This window comes from Gopherus evgoodei, chromosome 5, assembly GCF_007399415.2.
Source record: "Gopherus evgoodei ecotype Sinaloan lineage chromosome 5, rGopEvg1_v1.p, whole genome shotgun sequence".
Taxonomy (NCBI): Eukaryota; Metazoa; Chordata; order Testudines; family Testudinidae; genus Gopherus; species Gopherus evgoodei.
The window spans coordinates 33,513,989-33,535,313 of NC_044326.1; the positions used below are offsets into that span (position 1 = coordinate 33,513,989).

Sequence of the window (21,325 nt, forward strand, 5' to 3'; positions counted from 1 at the left end):
ACAGACATGTAACAAAGAAGACAGTTTCTGCCCCAGATTGTTCACAGTGTACATGTCAGACAGGAAACAAGTGGTGGATGAAACAAACAGGAAAGGACTGGGTTGTGAGGATGAGAGGAAAATAAAACAAACAGAGTAGAGCTGAAGAAGAGAAGTCACAGCTTGGTGCTTACCTAACCAGTACCAGATGGAAGTGATTTGTAGACATTACAGCAGAGGTAGGTTTCAAAGAGGAATTTAGAGGGAGATTAAATTCAGACAGTTTTATTGGTTCGTCCCATGCATAGGGGGCAGTATGGATGGAAGTGCAGAAGTGCTTCAGAATTAAGCAAACAGGTGAATGACCATTATTGACAGAGTGAGGTAAGGAGCATAATTCTGACAAGTCAAGTGTAAAAGTATTTTAGGCAGGCCAAAAAAAAAAAAAAGAATATGAAGAGCAACTAACAACAGACACAAAAACTAACACCAAAATATTTTTAATTACATCAGAAGTGGAAAGCCAGTCAAACAATCAGTGGGGCCATTGGACAATCAAGGTGCTAAAGGAGCACTAAAGGAGGATAAGGCCATTGCAGAGAAGCTAAATGAATTCTTTGCATCAGTCTTCACTGCTGAGGATGTGAGGGAGATTCCCACACCTGAACCATTCCTTTTTGGATGCCAAACTGAGGAACTGTCCCAGATTAAGGTGTCAATAGAGGAAGTTTTAGAACAAATTGATAAACCAGAACCAGATGGTATTCACCAAGAGTTCTGAAGGAACTCTGATATGAAATTGCAGAACTACTAACTAATATGTAACCTACCACTTAAATCAGCCTCTATACCAGATGACTGAAGGAAAGCTACTGTAACATCAATTTTTAAATAGCTCTCCAGAGGAAATTCTGGCAATTACAGGCCAGTAAGCCTAACTTCAGTATCAGGCAAATTAGTTGAAACTGTAGTAAAGAATAGAATTATCAGATGAATACATGAGTCAACACACACATGACTCACTAATCTATTAGAATACTTTGAGGGTACAAATAAGCATGTGTACAAGTGTGATCCCATAGATATAGTGTACTTGGACTTTAAGAAAGCTTTTGACAAGGTCACACACAAAAGGCTCTTAAGCAAAGTAAGTGCAGTCGGGATGAGCAGGAAGGTCCTCTCATGGATCAGTAACTGGTTATAAGATATGAAATAAAGGGTAGGAAATAAATGGTCAGTTTTCACAATGGAAAGTGGTAAATCATAGATGGGACCTCAGGAGGTCATCTAGTCCAACCCCCTGCTCAAAGCAGGACAAATCCCCAACTAAATCATCCCACCCAGGGCTTTGTCAAGCCTGACCTTAAAAACCTCTAAGGAAGGAGATTCCACCACCTCCCTAGGTAACCCATTCCAGTGCTTCACCACCCTCCTAGTGAAAAAGTTTTTCCTAATATCCAACCTAAACCTCCCCCACTGCAACTTGAGACCATTACTCCTTGTTCTGTCATCTGGTACCACTGCAAACAGTCTAGATCCATCCTCTTTGGAATTCCCTTTCAGGTAGTTGAAAGCAGCTATCAAATCCCCCCTCATTCTTCTCTTCTGCAGGCTAAATAATCCCAGTTCCCTCAGCCTCTCCTCATAAGTCATGTGCTCCAGGCCCCTAATAATTTTTGTTGCCCTCCGCTGGACTCTTTCTAATTTTTCCACATCCTGCTTGTAGTGTGGGGCCCAAAACTGGACACAGTACTCCAGATGAGGATCACCAATGCCAAATAGAGGGGAATGATCACATCCCTCAATCTGCTGGCAATGCTTGTACTTATACACCCCAAAATGCCATTAGCCTTCTTGGCAACAAGGACACACTGTTAACTCATATCCAGCTTCTCACCCACAGTAACCTTCAGGTCCTTTTCTGCAGAACTGCTGCCTATCCACTTGGTCCCTAGCCTGTAGCAGTGCCTCAGTAAAGGTCCCCCAAGAATCTTCACTGGGATCAGTGCTGTTCAACATGTTCATAAATGATCTGGAAAATGGGGTAAACAGTGAGATGGCAAAGTTTACAGATGATCCAAGATTACACAAGATAGTTAAATCCAAAGCTGACTGCAAAGAGTTACAAAGGGATCTCACTAAACTGGGTGACTGGCCAACAAAATGGCAGATGAAGTTCAATGTTGTTAAGTTCAAAGTAATGCACATTGGAAAACATAATCACAAGTATACAAAATGATGGATTCTAAGACAGGATATTAGGCTACGTGGATAATTGGTCTGCCCCAGTCTGGCTGTTCTTGTGAGTTGATGCCTTGACGTGCCAGTAGACCTGGCAGATAGTGTAGACTAAATGATGAATGGGCTTAAAGGTAAAGAGAAGGAGCTTATGTTTGTTGCAGTGGAAGAATGAGAGCCAGTGGAGAGAAGCAAGGAGGGGAGTAATATAGTCAGAATCACAAGCCAGAAAGGTGGTGCTAGCAGCAGCATTTTGAATGGATTTGAGGAGGTGCAATGTAACTGATGTCAAGATGAGATTATAGTAGTTAAGGCATGAGGTGATGAAGTCCTGAACAAGAGTCCTGGCAGTCTGTACAGACCAATAAGGCTAAATCCTTGAAATGTTTTAACAAGAAGACTTGGATATAGTCTGGATATGTGCATTAAGAGAGAGGGCTGAATTGAAGATGATACCCAAATGCAGGTCTGAGTGATGTCCTATAAGCAGTCCCTCACCTCAATTTCCCCTCTTGGTTACTCAAACTTAAAAAGAGGCTTTTTACAAATCCTTTAATAGGATAAAGTTAAAAAAAAATAAACACAAAAGTTTTCCCTCCAGCATTAAGCTGGCACAGCTCCAAACTTCCTTGGTGTCAGGGTCTTCCTGGCTGGCTACTCCCAAACTTTGCTAGCTGGAGCTCAGCCTTCTGGCTTTGGCTTCCAGGCCCCAGTCTTTCTTCCAGTAAGGGGTTCCTGCTTTATTAAACTAACAAACATTCAAAATAAAGTTTTCAAGTCCATGCATTCTCCCAGGCCTTCCCTGCCTGTTGTCTCACTATCAGGTTTCAGGTTTCTCTGCTGGAGCCTACTCACTCCCAACAACCTCTGTACTCACTTCTGTTCTTCCTGAGAACTCCCTGAAAAAACTCCCTCTGCAGCTTCCTGCTGCTGTTAGAGGAGAATCAGGTGATTCCTGCTCAGGTGTTCAGGGTTGGCTGGCTCCAGGCCTCTAACCCTTAAGGGTATGGTTACATTGCAATAAAAAAACTCACGACACTGAAACTCAGAGCCCAGGTCTGTTGACTTGGGTTCGCAGGGCTTGGGTGTGGAGTAAAGATTTCAGGATAGATGTTTGGGCTTGGGCTGGAACCCTGGCTCTAAGATCCATCCCTCCTGCAGGGTTTCAAAGTTAAGGCTCCAACCCAAGCATCTACATTGCAATGTTTAGCCCCATAGCCAATTCAGCTGCCCTGGGTCAGCTCCTGCTATGCTGTGGGTCTTTTATTGCAGTGTGGACATACACTAAGACACAATGTCTGCAGTTATAGCTAATTAACAAGCAGTGGGGAACAAGAAGCAGGTCCCTAGCCAAGGAGATGAGAAAGATGTTCTCTTGGGCAAAATGTCTCCCACTTGCTATCTGGGGGAAGGATAGCTCAGTGGTTTGAGCATTGGCCTGCTAAACCCAGCGTTGTGAGTGCAATCCTTGAGGGGGCGATTTGGGGATTGGTCCTGCTTTGAGTAGGGGGTTGGACTCGATGATCTCCTGAGATCCCTTCCAACTATAATAATCTATGATTCTCTGTACTTGGAGTGTTGAACTGTCTCAGCACTTAAGATTTTATCAAGAAAATATTTCTCCAGATTAGTTCAGGACCAGCCGCAGACCTGTTTGCAACACACATGAATAATATAGCCAGGATAAAGGCATAATTGTGGGTAATGAATCACTTTGTCAAGTGAACTAAGCCTTGCTATAATCATTTCCTCTTCTGCTATTTGTTCCCAAAGTCTGTTAGAAAATAGGGACACAGGAGATGGTCATGCAGTATATGTTTAGCTACTGAAGTGCTCTGGAACACAATCCTGCAAGGTCTATAAAGCATCCTGGAAGTAAGATACTTTGCTGATTACTTTCTAACATGTGGGATAACTCATAAGGCCCTTGAAAAATAACTGAAATCAGTATTCAAGACACTCCGGGAGAAGAACCTCACTCTAAATGGAACATAATACCAGTTCTATAAATCCTTTTTACTGTTTTTCGCTATAATATCCAACTTTCAAGCAAACAAACACTTGATGGTGGCATCACCAGCACACAATGATTCAGTGACAAACACTGCCAGCATAATTTCCATTGCCAGAAGAACACTGACACCAATGGAAAAATAGAGAAAGAAGGACTCATTGTGACTTGGAGCTATGTATTTGGAATATGATGATCACAGAAAACAAACCTCTTGAACAAATATTTAACAATTCAAAATCTAAGCTGTTCGCTAGATGAGTTCTTCAATTCCAACCATATACATTCCATGTATCCACAGCCATACAGGTTCCAACCCTTCAGTCCATGTGTCTTGCTTCCTTGCAGGTCCACTGAGGACTTGACCTTATTGATGGTAGTGTGCATTATAACGTCACACATGCAGCACCGAAAGCATTGACGCTGCATGATCCTCAGCTTGCAACAAGGAGGATCCAGCACTTCATCCCATCTTCCTTATCCTTCATACAGGAATACATGGAATAACCTACCAACTACCAAGAAACTTCAAAATAGAAAGAAAAATCTTAAAATCATTCCCTAACACGAAGCTCTGACCATGATGCGTAATAACAACTTCCTATTTATGTCTTTTGTAAAGCACTTCGAGATCTAATGATGAAAAGCACTATGTCAGAGCTAGGTAACCTGATTCTAACATTGCTTCAGCTAAGAGCACTGGCCCTTGATTTTGGAGGCCACCAAATATCTTATCAAGATTCAATCAGCTTCTTCATGAAAAAGTCTGGTTTACAGTTATTTGACAAGCAGACTGAAAATCTGAGTTCTCTTTTCCATGTCAAGCAGCAGTTCCTGCTAACAGCTACTTCAATGTCAGATTTGCTCAAAGGAGCCTGGCAGAAAAATCCCTCTTGATGTCTGTGAACCTTTCCTCTTCCCCTTTCCATGGTGACTATTTCCTGGTTATCCTGGATATTCAGGCTTCCAGTGGGAGAGCTTGCCTCATGAACATCACTACATGTCTACAAGCTAGAGCCAAGAAGAACTACAAGGCCTGTGTATCCCCAGGTCTGTCGCTTTTTGGGTTTACTACAGCTGAGTCTCATCTGTATCACAAAGGATGCTCAAGAAAATCCATATGGTGTCCTAGAGAGACCATTCTCTTTCTTCTTGGACCTGGGCCTGATCCCCACATTTCCTCTCACAGGCTTCTCCTGATACTTGAATGGCTGGCATTAGAGAAGGCTTGTGTTGCAATGTTAGATAGTCTGTTGACATGTAGGAAAGCAGCTCTTCCAGGAGGTGTGCGTGTCCTTGATAAACGTGTTCATTGATGTAAAAAGAAGGGATAGAATCCAAAACCCCATTCCATCCTATCAAAGGTTACTTTAAAGGTTACTCAGTGTAGTCACACTCATTGGTCAATATGTACCAGATTTTCCATCTCTCATTTACTTCATTTGAATTTGTGGGCACTTTGTGCCTCTTGAAATGCATGGTCTATGTGCTTCTGTTTGGTTGGAAAATATTCTACATCTGTCCAAAACAATTGTTCCCTTTCCCAATTTAAGTTTATGTAGTATTTCAATCAATTGTTGAAAAGACTGTGCTACCAGCACTTCAAATTGATAAATTCAATGCTTGTCTTCTGGCTATCACTTAAAGTGGTAGCTATAACCTCAGCTAGAAGGATAGGTGAACTAGCAGCTCTCTCGCCATTTTCCTTTTCTCACCTTTTTTCCCAACAAGATCATCCTGAGAAGTGTTTCCAAGTTTAGACCCATGCCAATTTCAGAGTTCCATAGTGATCCAGGCATTCATCTCCTCTGGTCCGAAATCTCTAAACAAAAGGTAATTAGACTCCACCCTTAAATGGGGTAAGGAGATTAAAACATTAGCACCCTAAAACTGAAGAGATTATGGTTCTGGATTTTTTTTTCTTTTAAAGAACACTTAGCAAGAAAAATGGCCTTTTGGTATATTAGCTGTATGGATCAATGCATACCATATTGAAATATAAAAGTTGGCCCAAGTTAACAGCCTCTAAGGGCTCAGGCCTCACTCTGCTAAAGGGGCTTTGGTTTCTGCACCAGTGAAACATTGTTTTCAGATTTTTCAAGCAACCATCTGGTGCTCATTACCTACTTTCCTGAAGCACTACAGAGTAGCTTTTGGTGATTTCTCAGACACTGACAATAGATGGAATGACCTGAGGTAAGTGGTCTATGGCTGAACATGTTGACTCCAGCTAGCAATCATGGGCCTACCCTAGGGCTTAAGAACACTTCTATGTTGTAGAGCCCTTTATTCCCGGTCAACAGACTGGAAGCATAAAAGAATAATTTCATCCTTGTAAATAATATTTCTGTGAGAATCTCCAGATGTCTATCAGACTCCACCCAATATCCTGTAATGAACACTGGACCAATTTTCAGTTGTTTGTATATACTTCTTAAAGATTTTTATTTACAAGTTGTTATTGGATCATCCCTGGAATATTTGTGATGTGTTGTCCCTGAGAGGAATAAAATTTCAACAGTGGAGCAGTCTCCCCCATCTGCATGAAGGAGAGAGATGAGCAGCCCTTTAGTCCTGGACCTTGGAAGTCTTTTGCAAAAACAAAGTTTATAGATGTGACAAATGACACCTTTATGGGATCATGAGGCTGCTCCTGTTTGTTCCCTAATTGACTACTGCCGGTAACTAACTCTTTGCATGTTCTGCCAATTGCTCCCCATCCCAGTAGCAAGAGGAGAGAGGGTAACAACATAGTGGTATTGCCCTGTCCCAGAAGCTAGATTAGAGTAGAAGGTATGCTAACATCAGATTCCCTCAATGGACTTATATGTTAGTTTATTATGCATTTTTATTTATCAGTAAAAAGAGAGAGGATCTAAATTAACACATTTTATATTTACCTTCTGATTTTGTATTTATAATATTTACATTCTATTCTTGATCCTGGAGCCCTGTGCATTCTTAACTCTAATTGAAATTAGTGGTGGATTTGTGTACACAGGGACTACAGAATTAGAAATGGCAGCATATATTGAAATCTTACCTGAGTACTGCAGATATTTTAGTTAAGATATTATGAAAAAAAATTATCTAATCTAGAAAATAGTCTGTCAAGCAATGTTGGTGCTGGAATAATTTAGTGACTGTATTTTTGTTGTTTTCTCCAGGAGACTAAATAACAATGAATTCACAGTGTTAGAGGCGACTGGGATCTTTAAGAAGCTTCCTCAGCTGCGTAAAATGTAAGTTTATCTTCACTGATATCTGTTCTGTACTTTTCTATAAACTTTATTAGTTCACATGTGAGAGATTCAGTGTATTCGGTTCAGAGATCAAGAGGTGGACTGTGGGTTTGGCCTAATCATTGAGTTAGATCAAAGTTGGCAGCTTTTTTCTACGGAGCTAGACACAGTCGGTTGCAACTTCTCATGTTGTACAACTTTGACATCTTTAGTTTAGTGTTCAGCCATCTGGTCTGTTATTCAACCGAAGCAGGGATCTAGCAACCTAAGCAGTTCAAAAACAGTTCCAGTAATCTTTTGTAACTTCCTCTGTTACTCTCTAGCCATGCTATTCTGCCTCTTTCAGCACGTTTAGGACATGCCTTTGACTTTTTGCTTTATCAAACTATCATTAGGGAAAATTATCAAAACTAAATGATTGGGAAAATGGCTAGATAGCTCATCTGTGTGAATTAAAGTCCTCAATTCATATTCCAAGAGACATTTTTAGATGTTCACCAGTTTCATAAGTAATTTCAAATAAAAGAACACACCCCCACCCCCACCCCGGCCACTATGAAGTGTCTTTTGTTTATCCTTAGTGAAGGACAGAAATATTTGTCAGAGAGTAAAGAGGACACTTTCTTGTAGTGTATATTTAGTGTTCAGTCTTTTTATTAATGTTTCCTGCAAACTGCACACATAAGTATCAAGGAAAGGGAATACAATCCTAGCAAATTCATGAAAAATGATCCACTGTTCATTTTTATATAAAGAGAGGAATAAAATGACTACTACATGTGATGGTGAAAAAGGAGCCAATCTAGGTTAGCAATGGCCAAAAATTATCACAGTTTGAGGATTGTTCAGTAACTTTATGTGAAATGAGTTGATATCCACATTCCAGTTGCTAGTGGGAGGGTGTCCACCACCCCATGAAAACCATCATCACTGGTGGTACTTATCGGTATTCATGTAGCATATTCAGAGAGACCAAAGGTCAAATGCCATGCCTATTCTCACTACTCACTCACCGCTACTTTGTCACTCTAGGTCACAGTTGAGTCATTTAGGACAAGTCTACACTGCAGTTGAAGGTTTGATTGAAGCATGTGTAGACATACCCAAGCTAGCTTTAATCTAGCTAGCTTGAGTGCCAATAAAAGCAAAGCTACAACAGCATGGACTTTGTACCCAGGGTGTCAGGAGCGCTGGTCCAGCCTATGTTGGAGTCTGTGCTGTTGTGGCTTCATGCTGTTGGTCCTCCACCTTGCTAGATTAAATCTAGTTCGGGCATGTCTACAAGTACTGCAATCACATCTCTACTGCAGTGTAGACATACCTGTTGTTTAGCCAGTGTAGGGATGTTGGCACTGCTATTTTCTCTGCTGTTCCTATCCTGTGGATAAACAGGTCTTCATTCTACAAGGCTGCCAATCTAGCCCTTTTCACAAGCACTACATTTCTTTAAAGAAATCAAATATGCAAAGTTAGCAAAAGTGATAGTGTCTCATACTCAAGAAAACATACATGAAAGAATATACATTAAATGATTTTATGTTTTTCATGCTGTGAAACGGAATGCAGCAAAGGATTCAGGTGATCTAAATTTAAATATTGATTTCCAGGATCAAGTGTTTTGAGGCAACAAAATGGAGAATTTTAATCAATATCTTAATGTGGCTATCTAATTTAACCCAGAGTGGCTTTGAATTTGGGACCATTAAGAAGAGGCTAGAGTAAACAGAAAAATGTAACATAAAGTTAGCATTGCTATTAATACTGTTCTGTAAGTTTCAAATACAAATCTCACATGTTAAAAAGTACTGCAGCTAACTGAATAAGGTGCAGATAAGTTAATTATGTTTAATAAAAAACCCTGAATCTGCAATGTCAGCCATGTAGTCAGAGGATCCCTGTGCCTGCATGGGGCTTTGCCCAAGCTCAGGGGTTTGCCTGTATAGATGTAACTTGTAACCCTTACAAATAAGAACACAACTGATTTATCATACAATGTTTATTATTTATAATCAATCACAGGTTCTTTACCAAAATGGGCTACCCGTGAGATTTCCTAAGAAATCCCCTTTCTCTCTGGGATTGAAATGATTGGCAGTAAAATGATATAGATTCAATTATAACTTTACAAAGAAACCAAATAAGTATGTTACCTATAAACATTACTGTGATGGAGCACTCATCTCTGAGCAGTGCCTCCTGTTGGCACTGCAATCTTTTCTGTTCCTGGTACCCACTATAGGTTGTTGAACTTGCTAGGCAGGTCATCAGTGGCTCAACTCTTCAGCTGAGTCACACACAACCAATATGCATGAATGAACCCCTTCCTGGGTAACAAAGGTCCAACAGGAACTATGCTGTGCCTTTGTTAGTGTCTTCAGTCCTGCCTCTGGGCTCAATTCTCAGTCCCTTCTGGGCTAACTTTTAAGTCCTTCCTGGTCCCCTTCTCTGTTATAAAGTACTGCCTCCAGTGCTTTCTCCCTGGAGACTCTGTCTTCACCAGTTCTCCCTGCCCCATCTCTCCAGCCAAGTCCTCTCTCAAATTCAATCCCTTTCTGGTGGGTAACCAACAACAGATGGTCTGTCTGCCCTTTCCAGGGTCTTCAGTCCCATCCCTGAACTCTTTAAATTCCAGCCCTTTGCTTGGGCTTCTAAACAAGCCTTATTCCCTTCTTGGGGCTTGGGCCACTTCCCCAGGGGCCAGTGGGGAAACCTGGCCCTCCCACTACTCTGGGTCCCAACACAGGGACCCTATGAACAGCAGTCACACAATACTCCCTTTAATTCTGTTAGCTGCTAGTGTTTTCCCTGGGTTTCTTCCCACTGGATCTCTTTCCTTTCACCCGTTACCTTAGGGTTACAGTTCTCAGGTCCTCTCTCTCCTTGCAGAAAGCAAAATGCTGCCAGAACTCAGTTTCTGGTTCTCTCTCAAGCTCCTGGGGCCAGAAAAGAGCACCCTTCCTTGCCACTCAGGTCCTGGCCAGTAACTGACCCTCTCAGGCCCTGTAGCTCTTTTTCTCTGAGCCTTCTTGGCTCTGATTGGCTGCTTCTATGCAGCCTCTCTAAGCAGGCCTAGAGGACCCACCTCCACTGCCCTTTTCCTGGGGCCAGGTGTGGTGGGACCACAAGGTCTCCAGCAGGGGGCCTCAAAAGGCCTGGTACAACCATCACAGCATAAACTTATCCAACCAAACAGCCTGTGTAACCAATAGTGTCAGGATAATAAACACATTTAATATTTACACTATAAGAGATGATGAAGAAGAAAAATAGATGAAAATTAGCAAGTGAAGAACCTCAGAAGGCCACAGATCCAGTTGACACCGGTTCAGAGCCCAAGAGAACCTGAGAAAAGAAAACTAGGCATTGTGCCTTCTACCCCACATTATCTAGATGTCATGGATACATAACCATATTTGGTCTGATATCCCAATTATCCTAAGGGCAATGCCTGTGCCTATTCTGTCAGTGGCATTCTGGGTTTCCATAATTAATCCTAATCATTAAAACTAACCAGCCACGTCAATCCTTTCTCAATTTCCTAACAATTTCTATATATCAAATTGTTAATATAGCCAGCCTGACAATCCAATTACTTGTGTTCACCTACTTGTCCCCTTGCCTGTTTCAGACTAATGAGTAACTCATCAAGATCAGTCATATACCCTGATAATATCATTATTTTTGCAAGCAACAAATGCAGTGGAAGCAGGGGAAAGGTCATAGGTCAGCACACTGGAGGAATAGGGCCTAAATATTTAATCGAGTTGATGTTCTGTCAGTATTAATAACATTCTCTCTCTCTCTCTCACTTTGCCTCACTGATGAGTTTTACAAACGTTAACTAATCCTTAAACAATACGTAAATAGTACAGTAATATTCACACTTTACATGTGGAGAAAGTCAGATAATAAGAAACTAAGGAGGTTGTCCTGGACCACACATCAAGTCATCTGTGAATCTGGGATTAGAGATCAAGAGTTCTTGGTTCCCAGACCTGTACTTTAACCACATAGACCAAATCATATCCTTCATCAAGGGAAAGGTATATTTGAAACTAATATTATGCAAGAACTAAGTAGTCAAAACTCAGCTGAAGCAACAACCTTCTGGTTTACATTTGTCAGATACTGATACAGATTCATTCTGGCATAACTATGTATTTTAGATGTAATGAATAATTAATATGTTTTCTTAAATTGAATAAATAAAAGCAATGTTCCAAAACCCATCAAATTGTTTGTTTTTCTTCCAAATATCATAGATACCAGCATGTAAAAGAAATGACTTTAGAATCACTTAATGAAATATGTTGTTTTGATAATGTAAAAAGTCATTACTGTATTATAACATCACACTGTGCTTAAATACATATTTGTTGTTGTTTAACCTAAAATGTAAGTAAAATAGGCATAGGGCTATTTGAAGAAAGCAAAATAAAATATTAGAGATATATCACTAAAATCTTTAAAGCAATGTGTAAATATTGAAATAAGATACTTTTTCAAAATAGGAAGCCACGTCTACTCATTTTGAGTCCAATTTCAACACTTTGACAAAAAAAACTGCTCTCCTCAAGAGGTAGAGACATAAACCATACCTCTTGTTGGTTTAAAAATTAGTAATATTATAGTACAGATCATGAATATTTTGTTTACTTTTCATCATTTGTGCTACTTATTTACTTGTATCTCAGTTTAGAAACTGAAACTAAACTAGTTAGTTTGAGTTTTGTTTCTCAGACACCAACATTACATTGCTGATTGGATTCAAAACACTGCAAGGAATGAAAACATTAAAACACTATGCATTTTAATTGAGTATCTTTAGAAATTTTGATGAAAACTTTTTCTTGTATTATGCAGGCATTGGTAGCAACCTTGAGATTCTTTCAGTGGGAGATAAAAACCCAACTTCCTTTGAAAATCCCAGTCTCTGTTGTTAAGGTTGTACTGAAATTTGCTTTGCAGGATTAAAATCTCTATACTGGATATTTTACTCTCTGAATTTATTCTCCAGTTTTACATAGTAACTACTTAAAGTAACCTAAAGCTACTGTAGTCTGCAGTGTTTTTTTAACAGTTAATTAGCCTAAGACTAAAAACAGACTTTTTTTCTTTAATTATTTTTCATGAATGTAAAATAGAAATCTGAGCAATAACAAGATCACAGATATTGAAGAAGGAGCATTTGAAGGCGCATCTGGTGTGAATGAACTGTTGCTCACCAGTAACCGTTTGGAGACTATTCGACACAAGATGTTTAAAGGACTCGAAAGTCTCAAAACCTTGTAAGTCTAACTAACTGGGTGTCTTTCTTCCCGTTCTGTGCCAGATCTCTTAGACTTGAAGTAAATTCCTACGTTTTGTGTAACTTTCATTTTGAAGAAAAAACTATGGGACATGGAAGCATATCCTAGCTCTTACTTCCATTTTACACTAAGCTTTTCCACTCAGAGTGTGAAATCATTAACTTTGGGCCTGATCTAGTTGAAATTCATTTCTGTGTCTACTTGTCTACAAAAACTGTACATGCCTACTAAACTATGCAGCAGCTGAGGCTGCTCCTGATTCTGTGAGTAGATGGAAATAACCATCTCCTCTGTAGCCATGGAAATTATACATTCTGCACTGCCACATCCTTAGAACAGAATTTTTTATTCTGTCCATGCTAATTGTTATTGGGAATTACACCAGAGGAAGAAGATAGATTCAGTGGATGCTGAAATGTGGGATGAGGGTCTTTCCTGAACGATTTAATGTCAGTTAGCCAAAGATGATGAATCAGTGGGCTCTAGCTTGAAGTTATTATTACATTCTTACCTAATCTTGTCTGCTTCCTGGGTAACTCCTCAACTCTCGGCCACAGAACTGTGTTTTTGTTCTGGGGCTTCTCTTGCACACTAAACTTTCTAATCAACGGCTCAGCCCTCTGTGGAGCCAACAGCTGAGGTCTTCTGGGCTCTGCAGTAAAGAAGGATGCAGATATTTTTGGATACATTATACCTAGGATTTTAAATAAATTAGCTTTATTTTTATTTCAGACTCTTGAATTGTTAGTTGCTGTTCTTATGGATCTAGTAGGAAAAATTATTCTAGGGTTTATTGGCAAACAAGCACAAGAATAGCAAAACTTGAAACTGCATTGATCCTATAAAATCTATTTTTAGGAACGTTGTTTTTGTTTTTAAGATTCTAAACTTTCTACTTGTTGTTAGAACAGCGGTGCCAAAACTTTTTCACTTGCACTCCCCTTCCTAGTAATAGAATTTGTCTCCCCATCACCCCTGGGACATGGAGCCAGGGCTGGGGCCAGGAGCAGGACCAGAGCAGAGCTGAAGGCAGAGTGGGGCTGGGTGGCACTCCCTCTCTTTCTTCATCTATGAGGTTGCCCAGGCTCCTCTGTGCCTCCCGGATATTACTCCATGCCCCCCTTGGGAGCGTACCCCACAGCTTTGGGATCACTGTGTCAGAATCACACTGGTTTCTGTTAATTGAGATTTGTTGAGCAAGTTAAGAGTGGTTTCTGCAATTTAGTTTACATATGTTAATGAACAGAAATATGGACTGTGAAATGTCATCAGAATATATAAAAATTATAACAAATCACTATGTAAATGTTTAATTTGTAGAAGCGGTTGTCTAAAAGCAAAGAGAAAGAGCTCTCAACTGAGAGCTCACAGTTCTCAACTGGTATCTTCACGAGTTTCAGTAACTTTACAATATTCACATAGCTAAAACACTAAAATTATAGTGAGTTTTCATTATAATAAATGATGTCTTCAAAAATATGCCTCAGTTTAGTTTTTCTGTTGCTCTGCAATAATACTATATATATATGATCTAATTATACTTCATTTTTTGTAATATTTAACGATATTGAATACAAAATGCTTAATGTGCAAGAAAATCTTCATACATTAGATGTAGTATATGATTAAATTTAATAAATGGTATCTAAATGTAATAAAACATAGAAAGATGTTTAGATAAAATCCTTCTATTGGACCTTCCCTAAAGTAATAAATGTTAATCCTTTTTTTTTCAGGATGCTAAGGAGCAATCGCATAAGCTGTATAGGCAATGATAGTTTCACAGGACTGAGTTCTGTCCGTTTGCTCTCCTTATATGACAACCAAATTACAACAGTTGCTCCAGGTGCCTTTGATACTCTCCATTCACTCTCTACATTGTAAGTTACATTATATTTTTAGATTATCCAGGACTTGCAACCACTCACGTGTTTATAACATTTCTATTTCTATTTTCTCTGCATAATCTTGCAGTGTACATTAATATTCCACTAAAAAAATACAACAGTCAGAGTTGCAGAAAGTCTGTGTCCTGGGACATCCTGAAGCACATATTCAAATGTAAATACAAGCATTGTCCTTAAACACTTACTGATGTGTTCCTTGACACAGACAGTAGTTTCTTTATTGGGACTGATATTATTTAATACTTTTCATTAATGGCCTTGGCACAAAAAGTAGAAGAGTGCTAATGAAATATGCGGATGACACAAAGTTTAGAGGCATTGTCAATACAGAGGAGGATCAGAATATTATACAGGAAGAATTGGATGACTTAGAGGACTAGAGTAATAGAAGTAGATTGAAATTTAATAATATGAAGTGCAGTGGCTTGCACTTAGAAACTAATAACAAGAATTTCTGCTATAAACTGTTAATCAGTTGGAAACAACAGAGAAAGAGAAAGATCTGGCTGTATTAGTCAATCACAGGAAGAATATAAGCCATGAGTGCGATGTTTCTGTTTAGAAAAGTAGCAGCAGCAGCAAATGTGATCCTTATATGCATTTCCAGTAGAGTTAGGAAATATTAATGCCATTGCATAAGGCACTGGTAAGACCTCATCTTGAATACCATGTACAATTCTGGTCACCCATATTCAAGAAAGATGGATTCAGACGGGAACAGATGCAGAGGAGGCCTACTACAACGATCAGGGGAATGCAGGACCTCTCATGTGAGTGGAGACTAAAAGACCTTGGCTTGTTTTGCCTTGCAAAACAAAGGCTAACTGAGAGGATATGATGGCTCTCCATAAATATTTAGAGGGGCACAGGAGTGGGGGGGTAAACAGTAGGGTAAAATGTGTATAAAGGGGCATGAACAAATATAGACTGAGGATTATAAGAAGGTTTCTAACCATGAGACGAGTGAGGTTCTGGAGCAGCCTTCTAAAAGGAGTAGAGGGGGCAAGCTAACTAGTTTTAAGATGGAGCTTGATACATTTGTGGATGAAACTATATGATAGGATTGCCTGCAATAGCAGAGGACTCGACTCAATGACCCAGAAGATCCCTTCCAGTTCCTGTGTTCCTTTGTTTGCACCAGGGTTTTTACAAGAAGTAGTTCGCCATGACTGCCAAGTTCCAGTGGTTGGACCAGTTGTGGAAGCTCTATTATGACATGGCTCCCATGGCCATTGGCATTCTTCACACTATGGTGTTCAACTTTGTGAAACTGCAGTTCATGTATAGTCTAAATCCTACCTTGGAACTTAATTCAGACTTGCTGTACGATGGAGCGTTAATCTACAGTCCAATTTTCTGTGAAAATAAATGGTTGTATTAGAAATAATACATTTTCAAAGGGTTGTCTGCCTTCAAATCTTTTTTTAATTCAGTGGGAAGAAAAGAAGGAAAAGGGGGGAGAAGAGAAGAAAAAACAGTGCCTGTTTAAGGAAGTCAGGTTACCAAAGAAGTAATTACTTTGGGAAGCATCGCTCAGTAAAGTACTTAATCCTCTTTCCACATAAAATGAGACGCTTTACAGCTAGTAACTAATTTGTGCATATTAAAGATGACATGTTTCTAAATAATGGAATTGTCAATAGGTTTGTGGTGAAGTGAGGAGATGCTAAAAGTACTCAGACTTGTAGAAGTAAATTCATTTTTATAACTGGCATGTAATCAACTTAGCTGTCAGTTTAGATGAGAAACTTATTCTCTGGAGCAAATAAAAGATGGAAATCTTGAGATGACAAATTAATGAAATAGCTGTTATCAGGTTAAAGCTAATAATATAAAGTGATCAGCCTTCATCTCTATATTAAGTTACTGCTTTATCAGTGCAGCGTAGTTTTGACAGCAAGTCAGATCTCTGACAGGTTTAAATTATTTCTAAGTGAACTATATCAGGATTCACTGCACAAATTCTAAATTGCTGCTCTCAGCTTTGGTTTGCATATGGAATTGTTTGAGGCATTTCATTTAGGTTTAACTTCTTGAAAACACACATTGAATTTTTTAAAATGAAAACAAAATTACATCATTGAAACTAAATTATGTATTGTTTGCATGTGGTCTCAGAAACCTGCTGGCCAATCCTTTCAACTGTAACTGCCACCTGGCGTGGCTGGGAGATTGGCTGAGGAAGAAACGCATTGTAACTGGAAACCCTCGCTGTCAGAAACCCTACTTCCTAAAAGAGATTCCCATCCAGGATGTGGCAATTCAAGATTTTACTTGTGATGATGGTAAGAAATACATATTGTCAAAGTAATGTAGTTCTCCAGCTCTCATACATATAACATGCCATAGATTAGGTGGTCCATATTACAGGCACTCTGTTTTTAATTTCATAAATGTTCACTGTGATCCAAATTTAACTCCTGTATAATCATGTCTTTTCTAGAAGCAGAACACACACAATTTGAGATAATTAAAAAGCATGCAACTGTTCAGATACATTGGTCAACAAGCCTGTTGAAAATAACAGTGCAGTACTGTAAATTGGGATTTTGAGGTAAAGTGGAGATTGAGATAATTGGACCAACAACAGTTGTACAAATGAAAATATTTTCAAACACTGACACCTGAATTCAATACTTTCTTTCAGGCTAAATATTCAAATATTATATTACTATTGCTCAGTCTGCCTCTTGCTTATTGATTTTTTTATATTTCTCTGCAAATATTTGAAAAATCTGCTACACGCCTCTCTTACATCCCAATCCTTCTAATTCCAAGGTTAATGGTGTGTTTGCTGATACTCAAATGTTTAACTTTTCCCTAATAAATAATATGCTATCTTTATTTACTTTAAATTATTGTAATTTTTTTAGAAATCAATGTATATATTACTTTATCATATCGTGTTTAGGAATTGTGACCTTACTTTAATCAGGCTTTTTCTAAAGAATATGACTCATAGATACTAGAACAGTGTTATACTAAATAAATATCATCATTTGAAATGAAGTTAAAAGTGATAACTTAATTATTTCCATCCATAGAACTAGTGCAGTACAGAACCTTCATGTCTCTTAAGTGGAATTAAGTACTGTATGTTCAATTCTTGCCAATTCTTAAGTGCTCTCTGCAGAGCAAAGCTTTATTTATCTGTTTCTTTCACTAACCAGGGAATGATGACAACAGTTGTTCTCCATTGTCTCGCTGTCCCGCAGAATGTACTTGCTTAGATACTGTGGTTCGCTGCAGCAACAAAGGTCTTAAGGTTTTGCCCAAAGGCATCCCAAAAGATGTAACTGAACTGTAAGTAGCACAAGTTCTTCCTTTTCTTAAATGCCAAGTTCAGAGTCATATTGTCTGATTCAAGAATGAGAGGCAGAGTAAGTGGGCAAAATGAAGAAATGACATTTATCAATCAGCTGGAGTTTGAGACTTTATCACTTGTTAGATACTAAGACCTGTAAATCAACCAAGGAAATCTTAATAATAATAATTAAATAACAAGAAAGTCCTGTTTATAATGGTAAAAAGGCCCATATAATTATGAATTATTCTAGTATTCCTAGAAATTCTAGCATTCTTATGATTAGCTAAGTTTTTCTTAATATAGTAGCTAGAGATCTGTTGAGTGCACATTTAGTTAGGGTACATTTTTTTGCTTACAGAGAGAATGTGACATTGACTTTTCATTGTCCAACATAGAAGAAATGCAGAAAGTAAATAACATAAATAGCATCAAGACAATTAGCTATTTAAAATTCTAATTGTTTTAATGGTCTAAGGAATTTTTAGTGACATATTTAAGGAAAAGAATAATTTTTAATAAATGAATTTCAATCAGTTCTCCAGTGGAGGCTTGTTTATTGGAAAAATGGTAAAGATTCTTTTGTGAATATTGTAAAGCAGATTTTCAGAAATGTCTTCTAAAATTGTACCTACGATCTTGGGTATTTATTTTCCAACTTCAAGTCTTTAGATTCCCAGGGAATTGGTAATTCTATTCATAGGTATAATTTGTGGGTGCAGATTGGTTTTGCAGATAGCCTGCTACTCAGTTTTGAAAGTGCCAATGATTTATGCATATGCACTTCAAAGACTTTGAGGCAACCCAAATCTTATACACAAAAGAATGCAACATTTCAGAAACAAATTTAGAAAATGTGTTATGACTTCTTTGAAACTTCATCTTATACGTTTTGAGATTTAAAGAAACATCCAGAAAAACTCAACAATAATTAATACCTTTTAATATTTCATCATCTCCTCTTATTACAAATAGTTGCAGTTAATAATTAAACACACAGGAAGGCTTTGAAGTATCTTCCGTCCACTCTGTTTAACATTAAAAATCATTAATGTAAATATTTTCTGTGGAAGGCATCTTAAGTGTGCACTTTAACACTTTAATAGCTTCCTTGTTTTCCAACTACAATTATTCAGAAGTTTCTAAAACATCTATCAGTAGTTTGATGGTAAAAACAGGATACCATAACACATACATCTGTCATTCCCAAAGAGAAACTAGTGAGATTTTTTACTGACATTCTAGTAAAGAAAATGATCACCTATGCTATCAGTGTTTTTAATAAGTACCTTAATTAAACAAAGTTGCTGCCTGATAGATACAATTTGACCGACATTGTAAAACTATACATGTAAAGAGATGGACTGCAACACCTTTTGTGACTGATAAGTCCTTTACATGCAGTTTTGTGACCTAAGTTAGTGTCCAAAGTGTTCATGCAGCTCACTGTATTTTTTTTTTTTTTTTTAAAACATGAGAACGGAGGAGTTGGTTTTCTGCTCGCAGTTACATCCTGATCAGTTCTTCTTATTCATTAAAATGCATACATGTTTTAAGATGTGATCTCCTGTATGTAATTGTCCTAATATTTCCTTCATTCAAACAAGTAATGGTTTTTGCAACCAAGAAGAAAATTTGTAACTTGTGAAAGCTTATTTTTAATTATGCAGATAAAATAATAAATTGTTAACATTTCCTTTGAACCTCATTAATTTTATCATGATATACAGTACCTTACTCCTTCAAGAAAGCTTTAAAAATATTTGTTTTTAACCTCTTAATAGTGTTAAAAAATTAATTTCCTGCCATATATGTAGTATCTTTGATGTATATGTGTAAAATTGATCAGAAGTAAATATCAAAGTTGGCAGAATCCAATAACAACAGGTCTGTGGATGTGGAAGAAGGCAATACAAATGGGCTAGACACCATATACCTGGATAGAGGCTGCAAAAAAAAAGAACTAAAAAAATCTGCTGTGCACCCTCAGCTAGATCCATTAGGCCCTCAAAGTACCACATATGGCCAGCCTGTAATCTCCTCCATCACATATAGCTTGCTAGTAAGAGGAGAAATGAAGGAAGGTCAGTGTCACAATGCTGGGTCACCTACAGCCCGGTATCAGTTACCTGTGGCCAATAAGTTTCTCCTGTAGAAATTTTATCTTGTGCTCTCCTCACCAGGAGCAGGGATCCCTTCCTCTGCTAAGTACAGTAGATGTTCTTCGAAGATCACTGCAGAGATCCCTATTCATCCCAGCTACACTCCAAACTGAATTAACAAATTTGTAATTTATTATTTACAATTAAAAATCTGTGAATGAACTCTGGAAGTGCTACCCAGTGTCCTTGTCAAGCCCAGGAAAATCTTCTGGCTTCCTGTTCATAAGCCAGGGAATCTGATATTCTCTCAATCTGGTCTCACTGCAACCCTCTCAGCAGCCCAGACCTCTACATCCCTGATGGACCAGTCTCTGGAAACTGGAGAGACCTTTTTTGGCAACTTCAGCCAGCCTGACCAAAATTAGTTCCAGCTAGCAAGTCTCCACTCTCCCTCCTCCAGTGATTCTCCTCCCACTGCTGACATTCAAACCAATATTCTGGGATGGCTCCCAGCAACCCAGTGAGCCCTCAGAGTCCTTAGGTTTCAAACCACTATTTCACATCCACCAACATATTTTGCCTCCCATATGCTCATACTTAACATAATATAAACCTAACACATTCCTAAATCTTCTCCACAGTCCCAAACAGACCAAAACGAAAATTCCAACATTTTATCATCTCTAATGCTCTGTAAAGCAATAAACAAAGTATAATTGCATACCACTCTATTATAAGCAACTTAAAATATGGGAGATCCTCAATTATTATGTGAAAGAAATTAAAATTGTTAACAAGTTTATTTAGCTAAATGTAGATAAATATCCATCTAGACACACATCCATGTCTGTGTTCATCTCTGTAACACATGAGCTGCTGAATCACAATAGCTGTCAAAGTTTGACCCACTAGGTATAGACAACAGGAATGAGATTTTATATTCACAGCCATCAGAGCTGTGTGAACGTGGGCCCAGCCACCAACCAACCTAATTGGCAAGCTAGCTGAATCACCGGTGCATGTCCCATCAGGATTCTTTGCTTCTGACCTAACTCAACTGAGGCCATGTCTACACTTACAGTTTTGCAGCGCTGGTAGTTACAGCTGTGTTCGTACAGCTGTGTAGGGCCAGCGCTGCAGTGTGGCCACACTGACAGCTACCAGCGCTGCAGTGTGGCCACATTTGCAGCACTTGCAGCGCTGTTGGGAGTGGTGCATTGTGGGCAGCTATCT

The 21,325-nt window shown here is 38.7% G+C and overlaps 1 protein-coding gene across 11 annotated transcripts in view; it reads left to right on the forward strand.

Annotated features, from left to right (window-relative positions):
* The window catches only part of SLIT2 (slit guidance ligand 2), a 427,330-nt gene that overhangs the window by 322,186 nt on the left and 83,819 nt on the right, over nt 1–21,325 (forward strand). For all 11 annotated transcript variants that reach the window (XM_030564146.1, XM_030564137.1, XM_030564144.1 and 8 more), the window contains 5 exons: nt 7,396–7,470; nt 12,615–12,758; nt 14,516–14,659; nt 16,805–16,971; nt 17,857–17,989. In XM_030564146.1, the coding sequence (XP_030420006.1) occupies nt 7,396–7,470; nt 12,615–12,758; nt 14,516–14,659; nt 16,805–16,971; nt 17,857–17,989 (663 nt within the window). The remainder of the gene's footprint in view (nt 1–7,395; nt 7,471–12,614; nt 12,759–14,515; nt 14,660–16,804; nt 16,972–17,856; nt 17,990–21,325) is intronic.